Below are 16,105 nucleotides of genomic sequence, written 5' to 3'. Positions count from 1 at the left end.
GCGTTAGCTTTAAGCGTGCATGCGTTCGCGCAACGCGTGTTTTTGCCGCCCGTGCCTGACCTAGGGCGTTACGTGAACTCCCGCGTTTTCGACTACGCATAAAACGATTGAATTTGCAATAAGATTTAGCTTCCAGGATGAGGCCACTGACTGCAGATGAGACCAAGACGTTTTTTGAGAAAGTGGCGCGATAGTAAGTACAGTACGCTTCATGGCGGTTTTTGAGCACTGTGGTTGAGGTGGATCCTGTGATGTATTATGAAATTTTAAACATCTGTCTCCGTGTATTTTCCTATCTGCCTGCATGTTTAGTGTATCCTATCTGTACTTTGAACATCTCCATTATGTAATAAAACTGTTAGTGCCAGTTCCCTTCAACTAGTCATTTATCAATTTTGTGTGCACAGTTTGGAGGAAAATGTGCAACAGTGATAAGCACACAATGTATGTGTGTGACCAAACCCAAGCCCATGTGGTGCACATGCTTCCTGCCATCCCCCTCACTGACTGAAAGTTGGCAGCAATGTTATCACTGCTTTACCACACACATAGGTGCTGAGGCTATAGTGTGTCACCTGCTGTTCACCCATGTAGGAAGTTTGGAGATTGTGGGAAAACAGTCATGTTTTGGATAGGCTTTTGCCGGTTCAAGCATTGACCATGCAGCCTTGCTGTGCCCTCAGAATTTGAAGTGATAGATTGAAGCTCTGTGCCAATATTTTCAGTACTTGAATATGAGTGTAGTCCATTTTGGTCACTTGTTGAATGCACACTATTGCATATGTAATTTTGGATGAACAAATCCATTGTTTTCTGGCACCATGACAATCATCAAAATTTTCAAGTCCCTGCTTTCATGTCTCCAATTCAATTCAAGATGATCTGATATCTCTGGTTCCCCTCGTGATTAATTTGGGGTAACATTAAATTTTGTGACTTGCAAAAAGTTTGAGGAATATTGCTTAAAGCCTGGTGCAGATCTTGGCAGTCCAGAATAGTGTTTGAACTGACTTGATGCAGGTTGGTGTTTTTGTACTTCAGGGTTGTGAATGGCCCAAATTTGAAATGTGTGATTCAGTACAAACTTGGCTAAAATTTATTTATTGTAGACTTGTTAGAGCACTACATATACTGTAGGGACATGTGTTAACATTTAAGTCTTGTAGGCTTGTTAGGCTACTACATATAATATAAAAACGTGTGTTGGATGCAATGCTTCTGTGGTAGAACTATTCATTTGTCACCATACCTGATCCCAGGTCACAGGGATCAGGTATGGAGCAGGTATGGATAACACTGTCCACTGAGCCACAGGATTCTGGGGCTCAGCAGACAGTGTTATCCAGCCATGTCAAGCTTCTGGCCAGCATGTATTTTATGGTTCAGGCCAGTTGGAACAGATATGCAAGTTTTCACAGCCTGTAAGGTTTTTAGCTTTGGTGCTGCACACTTATTTTGGGTCCATACCATCTCAAGCAATCAAGCACATTCATCATAGCTACACCAAGAAAACATGCTCTTTCCCAGATACCATTCCCACCCCAGTTGCATCACCAGCATGTAGTACCACCACATACCCTAACTTCGCCTCACTGACGCTGTGAGCCGCGCCTCCCCAGCATTGGTGAGAACATTCGGCTGCTCCTGGAGCGGCCAGATGGCCTCTACTGCTTCCGCCTGCACAAGGACCGCGTGTACTACATGTCCGAGACGCTGATGCGGCACGCGCTCAGCTTCCCGCGCCACGCGCTCATCTCCATCGGCACCTGCTTCGGCAAGTTCACCAAGAGTGGCAAGTTCCACCTGCACGTGACGGCGCTCGAGTTTCTGGCGCCGTACGCTCAGGTGAGGAGCGCGGTGAAAGCGCGCGCGCGTGGCGCGTTGTAGCACCAGCCGGTCCCACCGTCCCGATCGGTGGACGCTCGCTCGCCCGTCGGATAGGACCTGCGCACTCTGTGTGACCCGCTGCTGTTGAATGGGCCCGTGTTCAGTGTCGGCTAGAGTGGGTGCAATGCTTAACGTGCACAAAGTGTGCCTCCTGATGTCATGTGGCCCCATTGAAGCACGCTGTTGACAGATACCGGCGTGCACACGCAGACATTCCAATGGGCGTGCGTGCGTGCGTGCGTGCGTGCAAGCGAGCGTGCGTGCATGCATGCATGCGTGCGTGCGTGCGTGCGTGCGTGCGTGCGTGCGTGCGTGCGAGCGAGCGAGCGTGCGAGCGTGCGTGCGTACGAGCGTGCGTGCGTGTGTTGGCTGCGGGGGCCTGTCTAGTGCCGTAGTGTATGCGCCTCGCACGCGGTGCGTCCGCTTGACACGCCTCTCCATGTGAACAGCACAAGGTCTGGCTAAAGGCCTCGGCTGAGCAGCAGTTCCTATACGGCCACCACGTGCTCAAGTCCGGCCTGGCCCGCATCACGGAGAACACGAGCAAGTACCAGGGCGTGGTGGTGTACAACATGAAGGACGTGCCGCTGGTGAGTGGACGGGCCGCGCGGGGCTGCGGCGCCCCAGGATACAGCGGCGTGAGGGTGGGGACGGTGCGAAGGAGGCTGCTGCCGCTGCAGAGACTCTGTGAAGCTTACGTAATGCCGCCTGGTCGAACACTCATCAAATATAGGACGTGCTACGCGAATGCCGCCAGCGTTGCACTAGGCGCGGAGAGGGACGATGTGAGGTGCAGACTTGTTCGGGCTCCTAGACGGACGCAATGTGGGACTGAAACTGTATGGAAATGCGTGGTACACCGCTCTAAGCAACACACCAACACTGACGTGTATTTCTTATGATAAGGTGACACGTTAGAAATTTGTATTTCTTAAAGTCAGAAACCCTCGTTCTTGTTCCAAAAGGCGAAAGGAGGGTTTCGCTTCGTAACCCCGGTTGCATTACTCTTTTGTTTTGTTTTTTTCGAGCGTTGTTCACCATCAGTCGAGTAACGCATGGTGCGGTGTATATCCGTACGCGTTTACAATTACGGACGTGATCTTAGACAGGAGTGTTAGTTTTAAGCGCCCGAAGTTGAAGAAATCGCGATAAGGAATGTAGAGTAATTTCTATCACCAAGTGGCTAGTTTAAGCATAGTGTGGCGTCTTGGCCTTTTTTTTAAAGCTGACGCCTTCGGCTTCGTAAATTAAGCACGGTAGACGTCATGGTGTGGTCCACTGTTTTGAAACGAGAAACGGCTTACATTGTAATTTCGGTTCTTAGCGTTTGATTGAAGTGAAATTACAGGCTTTGACATAATTTATAATCTACGCTTTGTACTTGCCTTAATAACCAGATGATCAAGATCCGAACTCGAACAAAGACCAAGGTAGAGCCCAGAATTAAAAGGTGTTTTGGCCAGCTACTTTGATCCATTCCTTGGCACATATTGCCGCACGAGAACACCTGTTGGTTTGTGATTGAAGTCTTGAAATGGCACGTGTCACGGGTGATACCCGCCACGCTTGTACCGTGCATTGAACGCGCTAAGGGATTTCGTCATCTCTCGGTCCGAACCTTGTGCTTCTCACGCTTTCGGGACCGCAGCGTAGCGGTTTACATGGCCTTTCAGTACGCAATAGAAGCTGTGGCGCCATCTATGGGCTGTTTGTGGCGACACCTATTGATCCGTTTTTCGTTTTCACGCACGAACACCGTACCCAGCAGGGTTTCAATATTCGGTCACACGGTTGGCAGGGATGTCGATAATTTGTCGTGGTATCACACCCTCGGCTTGGGATTCGCTGCCTGTTGGCCTTCTGTTCCCCAAAATGGACCAATCAGCAGCGAGCGCGCTGGGGTCAGCCCGGCATCTGAGCGCCACGGGCTGAACAAATGGGCCGGCCAGGTCGAATGATTGGGTTCGGGGTTAAAGGGCAGCTGGTGAGCGCCATCGAATTGCACGCGGAGGCCGCCGATGAACCAGATTCAGGTAGCACAAATCGCATATTGACTCCCTGGACACCCCACTGGGTGCATGTCGCAACTGCTGCATTGTAGGAACGAATCCGTTGCCTTGCGGCTGCATTGGAAATTGTCCGGAGCGTGGTTTTATTTTTCTCGTTATTTTTCAGTACGTGCAAATGCATTCTCATATCGCTTCTACTCATGCATTAATTTGTCATTATTTACATAAGGTGTCCAAAAATTCCTATCATCGCTATGGCACGCTGCTTATGATCGAATAATTTGTGATGTGCGTACGTAGCCACGGAATGCGCCACCCCGGAGGTTAGGCGTTCGCCACCCGGGCAATGGACCACGGGGACGGTGCGTCACATGTTATCTGCACTCGAGAATGTGCAATGCCATCTGCCTCGAGAAGACGCCGTGGTCTTCGCCAGTAGCGCTCTCCATGTGTTCAGTGGCCAGCCGCGGTCCGGTGTGCAGTCTGAACTGAGGACTGAACGGTGGCGGAGCGCAGGATCGCTGCGGACCGCAGTCGAGTTGTCCTGTCAGTTCTCCAGAGATTCGCCTCCGCCTTCGGGAGAATGGCGCATGCTCGCAGGCCCGCTGGGGGCGGTGCTGACCCGCTCAGGTCCCGCTGGTGGGATCACTCAGCCGGGGCTGACCCGCTCAGGTCTCGCTGGTGGAAGCACACAGCCGGTACTGACCCGCTCAGGTCCCGCTGGTGGGATCACTCAGCCGGGGCTGACCCGCTCAGGTCCCGCTGGTGGTATCACACAGCCGGGGCTGACCCGCTCAGGTCCCGCTGGTGGGATCACACAGCCGGGGCTGACCCGCTCAGGTCCCGCTGGTGGGATCACACAGCCGGGGCTGACCCGCTCAGGTCCCGCTGGTGGAAGCACACAGCCGTGGTGGGTCCCAGACAGCCCCTGACGTCACACAGCTCCGCCCGTGTCCGCGCAGTCATCGTCCGCTGTCGGGTGCGAAACCCGTCAGTGATCCCCTCTGGCTGCCGGCTCGGAGCGTGTTCACGACACGTGGGCCGGCCGCCGGCTGGTCTTCTGCTGTGTGGGCGGGTGATAAATGTTCCGGAGAGGCTGTGGCGACAATGGCGGCTGATGTGGGTTTTTTGGTTGTTTTGTTTCGACATCGCCATTAATGTTATGGCAGGTGGTGGGACATGTCGAACCGCACCCAACGCAAATCCATTAAAGCTGTAAACTTGATGCCCAGCGACGATCGCTTCGGAGACAGGCGTAGTTTTGAAACGCCCGCAACCACGACTTCCAGCGAATGGCTTGCTTGGCACCGCTGCGATGTTAGTGAATGATTCGTAGTAATATCGAAACCTTAACATTGGCGGCTCTTGCTGAACTTAAGCATCAGTGATCAGCGAGTGTCGAGGCAACGCTTGTTGACTGAAATCACACTCAGGATTCCGGTGGCGGCCCTGGAACGGAAGAAAAATTTAGTGAATACAAAAGTAAATACAGTGTGGTGCTGGATGAACTTGCCAAAGCGTCTAAGGCATTGTATGAGTGCAGGTTGGGGGTGGTTGTCTCGTAATACATCATTTGGCACGTGGATTACTGCTGGCTAGTTATGTTGCGACTAGTGCATAGGACTGCTGCTTGCTACAGAACCTAGCGTGGCGTTGTGTGGCGACCAGTGTGTAGGACTGCAGCTTGCTACAGAACCCGGCGTGGCATTGTGTGGCGACCAGTGTGTAGGACTGCAGCTTGCTACAGAACCCGGCGTGGCATCGTGTGGCGACCAGTGTGTAGGACTGCAGCTTGCTACAGAACCTGGTGTGGCATCGTGTGGCGACCAGTGTGTAGGACTGCAGCTTGCTACAGAACCTGGTGTGGCGTTGTGTGGCGACCAGTGTGTAGGACTGCAGCTTGCTACAGAACCTGGTGTGGCATCGTGTGGCGACCAGTGTGTAGGACTGCAGCTTGCTACAGAACCTGGTGTGGCATCGTGTGGCGACCAGTGTGTAGGACTGCTGCTTGCTACAGAACCTGGCGTGGCGTTGTGTGGCGACCAGTGTGTAGGACTGCAGCTTGCTACAGAACCCGGCGTGGCATCGTGTGGCGACCAGTGTGTAGGACTGCAGCTTGCTACAGAACCTGGTGTGGCGTCGTGGCGACCAGTGTGTAGGACTGCCTTGCTACAGAACCCGGTGTGGCATCGTGTGGCGACCAGTGTGTAGGACTGCAGCTTGCTACAGAACCTGGCGTGGCATCGTGTGGCGACCAGTGTGTAGGACTGCTGCTTGCTACAGAACCTGGTGTGGCATCGTGTGGCGACCAGTGTGTAGGACTGCTGCTTGCTACAGAACCTGGCGTGGCGTTGTGTGGCGACCAGTGTGTAGGACTGCATGCTTGCTACAGAACCTGCGGGTGTGGCGTGTGTGGCGACCAGTGTGTAGGACTGCTGCTTGCTACAGAACCTGGTGGCGTGGCAAGTCGTGGTGGCGACCAGTGTGTAGGGACTGCTGCTTGCTACAGAACCCGGCTGTCATCCGTGTGCGACCATGTGCTAGGACTGCTGCTTGCTACAGAACCCGGCGTTGCATCGTGTGGGCGACCAGTGTGTAGGACTGCTGCTTGCTACAGAACCTGGCGTGGCGTTGTGTGGCGACCAGTGTGAGGACTGCTGCTTGCTACAGAACCCGGCGCGGCGTTGTGTGGCGACCAGTGCGTGGGACTACCTGAACTTACGTGCTTGAATACGCGAGGTGTATTTAATCACGCACGATGTCAGGCATTTTGGACGGTACGCACGCGATTTCAGGCGTTGAGTGTTGCTAAAGTATGGTATTGTCTTCGCGGTCCGCTGCGCCCGCGTCCAGCCGAAGGTGGAGCTACAGTCACCACAGCCTTTGTTAGCGCTTATTGTTCAGCCAACTTCCTCGCGCTTCGTATCGTGGCGTGGCCGATACGTATACGACCCTTTAACTGATTTGTGTGACAGAGAACCACACCCACGATATGATGTCGATCAGTTTGTTCTGGCCGTTCGTCTGGGAGTTACTTTTGTCTGGTGGGCTTATTATTATTCTGACTAATTAGGTTAATCATGATTAGTATTCAGATGGGCCCATGCCCACCGGTTGACTTAGATATGCTTGATTCGAGGTAGGTTTGTCAAGCAGGCTCACAGGGATCAGTTGAGTCTGATTGGTGTGTGTGAGGAGGATTGCGCTGTATATGGCCGTACATGGATCGGGTGGTTTGGATGGCTCTGATAAATCCTGGGCGTTTTGGGATCTTATGAATCAGTTAAATTGTGTGGCTCCAGCTAAAAGCCCGTTTAATCAGGTTGGTCGATATGGACCTTGCCCAGTGCGCCGAGGCTGTGGTGACCACCTCAACATCCAGCGGAAATGGCGTCAGCCTGGGGTCAAGCACGGCTCTCCCGCGTACAGGCCTGCCACCGCCTCAGCCGGGCCGGCACCAGCTGTGGGTCGCGTGCACTCGTAGCGGCCCAACACGCCCGTCTCCGCTGGCCGCCAGCACGGCCTGGCGGCGGCGCGGCCGCACGAGAGCCGATCACCCTAATTAGCCGGACATCACTTTCCCACCGCACACCGAAGAGATCGGACGCGTGTGCCGTGCATGGGCACCACGTGCGCCGACGATCTGCCCGGTGCTCGGCGCGTCCGCGCGGGGAGAAAGTGGCTCTCACGAGCGGATGAGGTGCGCGTGTCGTCATGACTTCCATTGATCATGTAGCGTCTGCTGAGACAGGAACACCGCTCAGCGGCTAGTCTTATGTTGGAGTCGGGCTGGGAAAGTCCGCCCCCACTGCAGCCACCAAGGTGGCCACGAATGACTTATTGCCACGAACGGCCTCGCTGGTTTCTGTGTCGTTTCAGAAGTGTATGTTTGCCTCGAGTCACATTGTCCTCCAGAAGAACGGGGCTTCTGCGGCACATTTGGCCGGAGCGGGTCCACGCCCGTCCTTTCTCAGAACACGACACGAGCAGTCCATCCCCCAGCACTCCCTCCACAAATCCCCGCAAGCCGGCGCGTACCAGAGCGCCGGCGTCCGGAGCGAGCGCGTCACGCGAGCCTGCGCGGCCGCGCGGCCCGCCCGGCCCTCCGCCGCGGCGTGAGGCGCGCCGCTCGTGACCGCACTGCTCGTGACTGTGCGCCGGCGGGCCCCGCGGGTCGGGCCGCGAAAGCCTCGCCGTCCGCCCGGCAGCCGTGGCCTGCCGCCAGCCTCCCGGATGCCTGTGTCGCTGGCAGCGCACCGGAGGAAATGACTCCATTGGCGTAGCGCCTTTTCATTGACACGAAGCTGACCCGGGGTCACGGATGCATCCGCTTGAGCCCTGTTTAGACTCGTCCTCAGACGGTCGTCTGGCCGCGCGGGCGCCGCATTTGACGAGGGAGTTTGTTGCAGCGTCGGTATCGTGCCAAGGCCACGGGTGACCGGCAATTCCTTAAGCGTCGATGACGTGTGGTGGAACAGAAATGGCAGTGCATTCCGCACGTGTTGATGACTTGCACGAACTTTACCTGTCAGAAGCTACAGAACTGGCACATGCTATACGGCCGACGCGTTGAAGTATCTCCCGCTTCTGAGTGGTTTCGCGGCGGTCAGTGTTTCACAGCATTTTTACGAACCCGCTTTTCCTCGTATTAACCTTGACCTATATGCGGGCATCACCCTGCCCTCGCCCTCGCACTGAAACGACGGCTGCCGAGGAGCTTAGCTCGCTACGTAGAACATTTCGTTCTGATGTCGGTGGCGTAGTTACTGCTTCCTTCATTAACCAGCCTCGTGGCGGGATTACAGACAGCTCCGTACTCCTCGCGACGTAAATGTTACTGCCGGCCGCCGGGGGCCGTCTGGAACTCGGCCCCCATCCGCTACGGACGAGCCTGTTCTCCTGTGCTGACGCTATGAAATGTCCCCGCGGTGTTGACATTTGAGTACAGTACTGCGCCGTGACTCCGTGCATGCTACATCAACCGGTATTACACAAATTGGTTTAGTTTGTCCCTCTAATCCCACAACTGGCAACCCTATCAGGAGCTCCGCGGGGTTCGGTTCCCGTATCCCGACGGGGACTGTGCGATCCATATATGGTTTCCTTCGTGTTGTTCTCCTTGGCCTTTTTGACCATGATTTGTGTCCCTGCGTTGTCTGCTTTCAGCAGTGTTTCGTCGTTCCACCCCCAGCATACATCATGTCAGATCCTTACTGGTTATCCACAATTTCACATTTCACCCATGCGCTCACCGCGCCCTCGGTGATGATTGTCCTGATACCGAGTCTGGTAGTCCGGCCGTTCCCTTCCGCCCCGTCACTGTCTGTCCAAACCGGTCAGCGCCAACGCCGTCGGTCCTGTACCTCCCCGCATCTGACTGGCCCTCGGCTCCGATCGGTGACTCATAGCCCCTGACCCGCGATTCGTGACATCTGTCCGGGCGCGATGCTTCTTTTACGATGCTTCAGTGTTGAATACGTGACTGTCAGTGTCGAATACGTGATTGTCAGTGTCTGTCTCGGCCGCTAGTCCTCCATTCCTGACACGCTTTCTGTGCCTCATCCCACGCTCCTTGATCTACGAGACGTCGTTCATGACTCGATGCACGCTCGCTGGTCCATAGTCCACCATCCCTGGCTCGTCCCCTGCTCCCTGATCCATGGCCCACCATCTCTGGCTCGTCCCCTGCTGCCTGATCCACGACTCGTCTCCGACTTCCCCTGCTTCCAAACTGACGGCTGGCGGCCGCCTGACCGTGCGCTGCTCCCGGGCCCGCGGCCGGCCACCTGACGCCTCCGCCGCTGTCTGGGCAGGGCTTCGGCGCGGGGGCCAAGTCGACGGCCGAGTGCCGGCACGCCGACCCGACGGCCATCGTCGTCTTCCACCAGGCCGACATCGGACAGTACATCCGCAGCGAGGACACGCTCACCTAGCCGCCGACCCTGCCGGCAGCCGCCTGCTCTGTGACGTCACTGGATCGGCCGCGGCCGGCCGCGACTCCTCGGTGGTCGATTGTTCCAGTATTTGTGCCCAATACATTTGTCGTCGCCGGTGATGGCCTGTGTGTTCCACATCCGGGGAAGAAGTGATGCTACGGGCTCGAGCTCCCCGTATAGATGCTTGACTTAGTTTTGTGCGCTGCTGTGACGCGGGGAGAGTGGGTCGCGACTTCGGTGTCGCGCATCTGCCTGGCTATTTGTATTGATGAATTGGTAGAACTAAAATGACTCCGAAAAACCTTAGTGCGGTGGTATCAGTGGTCGAAGGGAATCGTTCTCCAAAATCCAATAGCTGAGGGCCAAAAGTAGCAGAAGCGAGAGACGTGCGAGAACACGTGAGGGACATGCGAGAGACATGCGAGGGAGTCTCGTTGCTTCACGTTGGGTTTCAGCGACTTCTGTCAAGAAAGGTTGTCTCTGAGCGACGTGTGGCACTCCCGGAAGGAACGGCTGAGCTGGCTCTGGATCACTATCCTCAGACCTTACGAGAACCCGGACCCTGGCCTGAGAAGGGGTCTCCCTTCTTATAGTAGGATGGTGAACAATGGTGGTAGAGGAGCCAAACGTTTTCCGACATGTTTCGTAGCAGTTCGGCCGTGGAAATGGCTGGCGGCTGTGGTCCCGCATCCTGAACTATAATCGGCCCCCCACTCCCCCCCCCCCCGTTCAATGTCCACTCACGAAAGTAACAGAACCGCATGACTCCCCCCCCCCCCATAAATCTCACGTGTGTCTGTGCACGAGCGCCGGCGCCTCGTCCGGAGCCGGCAAACGTGTGTCGAAGCACCCGGCCTTCAGGTGGAGGGTCGGCTGCTGACGAGTGGGTGGTGAATCATCATAGCTCTTGCAGGGAAATAACCACGCTGGAGGCGGCGGGTCACTAGCGCCTCCTAGGCCGGGGAGAAGGGTACTTAATGGCCCTGACCCGACCGATATCAGCTGACTGCAGAAACGTGCCAACACATTCCACTTCATCAGGAATCCATCGGAGATCGATTTGGAAGGCGGAGAGACATGCACTTGTAATCATCAGGAACTCTCCCCGCTGCCGCATTCCCACTTCATGATGTTTTATCATAGGACGGCGGCGTTGCGTCACCGTAAACCAACGAACATTTCCAATTACCTCCCGGGGGAGCCGAGGGTAGGCGGTGCCGCCCCTGCTCGCGCCGCCCGCCCCTGTGCGGGCCGGGCGGCGCCGGTGAAATCGCTCCGGCGCCCGCCCGGGGGCGTGCTCATGCACCTGACCCCTGACCTCGCCGATCGGCCGCCGTTTCACTCTCGTTCTGCAGCCGGGCCGCGCGAATCAGGTGGCGCGACCGGCGCCGCCGGGAGAAAACGATCACGGTGCGGCCCGGGCTGTGTGGCGACGGCAGCGGCCCGTGTCACGACAGTCACGGAAGAGCCGGAAGCCGTGGAGCACGCAGGCCTGGACAAAGACAGAGCATCTAGACGCGACACCGTTTGGTGCTCGCCCCTCTTTCCTCACACATTGCGTCGTCCTGAGCTTTTACAACGCTTTGCCTCTCCGGGAAGGCTACGAAGGCCAGTCTCAGGAGGGCTCGAGAGCCCTACTGGTGAGGCTCAACCGAGCGCTCGCACGCACTCCGAGAAGGGGCTCCTTGTGGGATGTCTCGGTCGCGCAGGTCTCTCACGATGATCACAGTCTTCGCCCACCGCTCCCCTCTCTGCGATCCACAGCCCTGAAATGGCCATCGCTGGCCGAAAAAGCTCTCGTCCAAAACACAGAATGCCCCGAATCCCGTTTGGTCTGCTTTGCCAGCAGGTTTTTGTGAATATCATCAAATCTGATCAAATGACAGCGGCGTTTCGAAAACCGTTTTCAGCGGTTTGACCATCGTTGAGCCATTTAGACTAATAATGCTTTTCCGACTTGCGTGTGTGCCGATAACTCGCGTCTTGGGTCAAAAACAGTGGTACGATTATGCGCGAGATTTTAACAGCTCGGGTTTTGATAGCACGCACTTTGTTCGAACATTTTATGTTTTCTCTATAAGATGCAGATGTCTTTAACATCAGCGGCATTGATCATTCATAACAATTTAAACTGAACGTAATAAGAAGATCATGGAACTCGTTTGGAAGAAGAACGTTAACACAGATGAAAATAAAAATGGTACTGACACCCATCTGGTGAGCAAGGTGTCTGCTTTACCTTGCAAAATCAGCCTCGCAGTTTCAAAACAACAGATTTGTCACGTCCCGAGACTGGCTTTGTGCCAAAACTTCTAATAATTTCAAAACACATTCTTGCCTTTAGTTTTTGTCAAATCTTCTATCTCAGCTAGAGGAAAACACTATTGCACCAGCTGCTGGGTCAAAAGCTAAAACTTGCAATTCAGTCTGCAGCTTACACCTGTTGAAGGAGCTGCCACTGGAACGTAGCGAAAACCGTTTCCGCTCTGCCCGGCTGTTCAGAAGCAGCTGAAGATATCAACAGCGTACCAAGCAACAAATACGGTTATCACAAAACCTCAAATTATGTGAGAGTTAGCGCAAGCAACGGCCATAACAGTTACGGCCATCGACATGTAATAACACCATTATGCCGTCAGTAGAGATTTAGGTGAGCAACTAGTGGCATAACCAATTAATGGCTCTGTCATAAACACCATTACTTCCCGTAAAAGAAAGTCATCGGAGCTGGTGCACGGTAGGCCGCGCTGTCGCATGCTGCAGCGTCTTATGGTGGTCCATCACACCATGATCAGCGGTCACGGTTCAGTCGTGAGCTGGCTATCTGTCTACTCCCTCCCCCTTTCCCAACACACACGAGGCAATCATCCACCGCGCGCCCTTGTCTGAGGGACATGCTTCTTGGGCGGATTTCCTGGGGTCACATACCACGGCCCGTCGCAACTCAAACCCTCAAGGGATACCCTCAGAACACCTGCGGAAACCGATCCGGAACCTCCCCTCAAAGCGATCCGTCGGAATCCTCCAAGGGGATCCCACCCACAGTGCGTGTCGGTGCCCGCGACCTACAGGACCCCTTCCGAGAGGTCCCAGCCCCAGCTTCCTCTGACCCCTTCCAAGAGGTCCAGCCCCATGGGTATCTGACCCCTTCCAAAGGGTCCCAGCGCCGGCGGCCGTGTCAGCTCGCCTGCGACCCTGCAGTGGATCACTCTCGCGCTGCGCGGCGCGCGGAGAAAGTGGCGGACGAAGCGCCCGTGGCGGAGCTGGGCCGCCCGGCCGGGCAGCCGTGCGGCAGACGGTGGTGCAGGCGGGTGTCGCGCGCGCCGCCGGCCCTCCAGCGCTGACCGCGCGATGCTAGCAGCGCCCGCGGCAGCTCCAGAGTGGGACGTGGCCAGGGGATGAGGAGCATCGCAGACGCCGCCGGTGACATGTGAGTGCTAACCGAGTGGGGACCGTTTGCCGGCCGCAGACCATCGGCGAGCTGCTTGAGCCGGTGTACAGCTGCGCAGAAATGTGCGCAGAGGGACTTCGAAAGAACAGGTTATTGTGTGTGGCACGCTACCAAACTACAGAACAGAGCTTTCTAATGTTATGACTGAAGTCATCATCGAATAGGCTTAAGTTAATCCTTTGTGGGATTTTGATCGAATCTTGGTCAAGGAAAGTCATAATGCTTAGTCCCAGAGTTTCTGCTAAAGCGTGCTCCGGAGACCCGGACACCAGAAAAGTTACTCTGGTTTAAAGCTAAGTTCGTTCATGCGTCTACCTGACACTCACAGGTCATTTACGAATATCTCGTGGCACGCAAAACGATTAAACGACTGTCATTTGCCGGCTGCTTCTTGACCGACTGCGAGCCGCGGAGATGGTCATTGAAAACTGGCGCCGCGAGGAAGCTGGTAAAGGACGGTGGTCGAGCTAAAACACGTGTCTGTAGGCTACAACACTTGACGTTCTGTTGTTCCATCCCTCTCTTCCCTCGGTGCAGACAGGCGCATTTTATGTAGATGCCGCGTCACTGTCGACGGCATTAGTAATGCGGAGATCTAGGAATGCTGCTATGCGCCAACCGTCCATCACACGTGATGAGGCCGGGAAGAGACCGTGTGTGATACAACACGATGGCTGGCTGTCGATCCATGCTCCAAACCTGTGACGGCCGATGCCCGTGACGTCACCTGGCAGGAATGGCATGCGCGGCTGCAGTTTATGACAGTGAGACGGCCCTCCTGCACCCTTAAGCTGGTATAATCCAGTTTTGTTATCGTGGAAGGACTGCCAGTGTGTGTGCCTGCCCCATTAGAATGGCATGCGCTGCAGGGATCAGGCGTGATGCAAATTGGCGCTGCGCCGCTTTTTGCGTTTCGTAACAAGCAGTCACAGAGCGTACTACCGTTCGGATTTTTCATTGGAGTCTTACCAGCACTACCTCACCGCGCGAGATGGCCAAGTGTTACACAGCCTCGTGCGTGGCTTGGTTGCGCGCACGCCTCGCACGATATCGACAGCACGTCTGTCGGCCTTTTTCTCGTGAGCCGGGGTCCTGCGTTGCGTTACCAGACCGATGGCCTCTGACGTAACGCGCTCCGCGTGCGACCGGCGCGCGGAGACGAGCCGCAGAAACCGCCCGCTCGCGGCTCGTCAGGGGCCTCGGCGCACGCCGACCGGGGTAGGTGTCACCCCGCGGGTCGGGCGGCGTCACGCGTCACGCCGCGCGTCACGGGAGTCCGCCGCGCCACGCAGGCCGCCGGGCCGCCCGGTCGTGATCACGCGGGAACCGCCGGCGCCCCCGCGGCGGGGCGCCGGGCGGGAGGCGCGTGGAGCCGGCAATCGTGCACTGTGGATCTCGGAGAGGTGCCCGCTGGTGCGGTCGCTGGCGTGCAGCGGCGATCATGAGCTGTAGCCATGTGGTCACGAGATACGTCGCGAAGTACCAGCAGTACCTCGAAGACAATACGATGTGACAATGCAGACAACTGCCCGGCGTGCGACCACATTTCCATGCGGTCCCACAGGCCAGTCGTAATGTAGCCCACTCGCCACAACAAGGCTGAGAGAATCATCCGTGCACAGCGTTTACGGATTCACGGACGCGGCCGGGGACGTCTGACCCCCGCGCCCTTTAGCACGGCCTCGTCGCTGAGGCGTCCGATGCCAGTCCGCACGAGTCGCACTTACCTCACGTGAAGAGCCAAACGTAAAACCACACTAACGCCAGAATGTGACGGGCGCGTGATTTCCCTGAACCCTTCTCCCGCGGTCCGTGGTAGACTACATCCGTCCTGATAGCCACAGCCATACGGCCATGCAAGGAGTCATGCAGGGGCCCCATCGCCCGTTCCCAGCCGTCGTGCGACCTCTGGCGCAGTGCAGCGAGACGCGCCGGGAACGCCGCACCGATCCGTCTAGGGAGAGGGGCTCTCCCCAAAGGCTCTGCCGCGGCTCGCATCAATCACGCCGAGCACGCCAACTGGTTCAAGGCCGCTCTGCCGCCACGATCGTGCTTCGACATGACGTGACTGACCGCGTGCCACGTGACCGGCCGGGACGGGACGCGTGCGGCACGAGGGGCCTAGGTCACGTCTGAACCCGGCCGTCCCGGCGGGAGACAATGGAGCACGCGTAGGTGTGTGTGTGTGGGAGGGGGAGGGGGAGCGGTGTAGTGGACCGTGACTGGACGGACCTGAGGCCCGTGGGCGAGAGCCCTGCGCTGCCTCCAGGCTTACGAAGCGGCGCCGCGACTGCTAGCGCAGCTTGAAGTGGCCTGCAGACACAAGCGCCGCCCGTAGTGCTGTAGCCACCGGCGACGACTTCCCGCCAACAGCGCAGTTTCGCCACAGCCGTATTGGTTACGGTAAGCTGCATTGTGCGCACAGAAAGTTTGTGGGAGAGGGATAGTGACCTGATTAGCTTAACAGAGCACGCATCGTCGCAAGCTGTCATGCAGGTTATTGCCAGGCAAGGATGAAACACTTACGCCCCGCGCCGCGTTTGAACCCGACCCCCGACTCAGCAGACAGCCGCTAAGCGGACGACTAAGCGGCTTACCGGCTGAGTTACACCGACCCTAAACCACAGCTGTAAGCAGCACCGACATCGGGCCCCGTATCGTCCTCCCCCTTCCCCACCCACCCACCTCCACCCCCAGGCCCCGGGCACGTGGCGTTTTTTTCGTGCAGCCAAGTAGTAAAATGAGGCCCTCCGGCATAAACTGATTAGCCAATGACCAGTTGACACAGTTCCATAGACGTGAACAAACCACGCATGCAGTGG

General features: G+C 56.5%; 1 protein-coding gene across 1 annotated transcript; it reads left to right on the top strand.

Annotated features, from left to right (window-relative positions):
- Positions 1–9,953, top strand: LOC119110673 (60S ribosome subunit biogenesis protein NIP7 homolog). Its single transcript, XM_037234569.1, has 4 exons — positions 1–193; positions 1,620–1,845; positions 2,337–2,477; positions 9,710–9,953. The coding sequence occupies exons 1-4, from the start codon at positions 138–140 to the stop codon at positions 9,827–9,829; spliced, it is 543 nt and encodes a 180-aa protein (XP_037090464.1). The 5' UTR covers positions 1–137; the 3' UTR covers positions 9,830–9,953.
- The last annotated feature ends 6,152 nt before the right edge of the window (positions 9,954–16,105 follow it).

This window comes from Pollicipes pollicipes, unplaced genomic scaffold (assembly GCF_011947565.3).
Source record: "Pollicipes pollicipes isolate AB1234 unplaced genomic scaffold, Ppol_2.1 Scaffold_7231;HRSCAF=8579_pilon_pilon_pilon, whole genome shotgun sequence".
Classification (NCBI taxonomy): Eukaryota; Metazoa; Arthropoda; class Thecostraca; order Pollicipedomorpha; family Pollicipedidae; genus Pollicipes; species Pollicipes pollicipes.
This window is presented reverse-complemented; position numbering and strand designations above follow the sequence as displayed.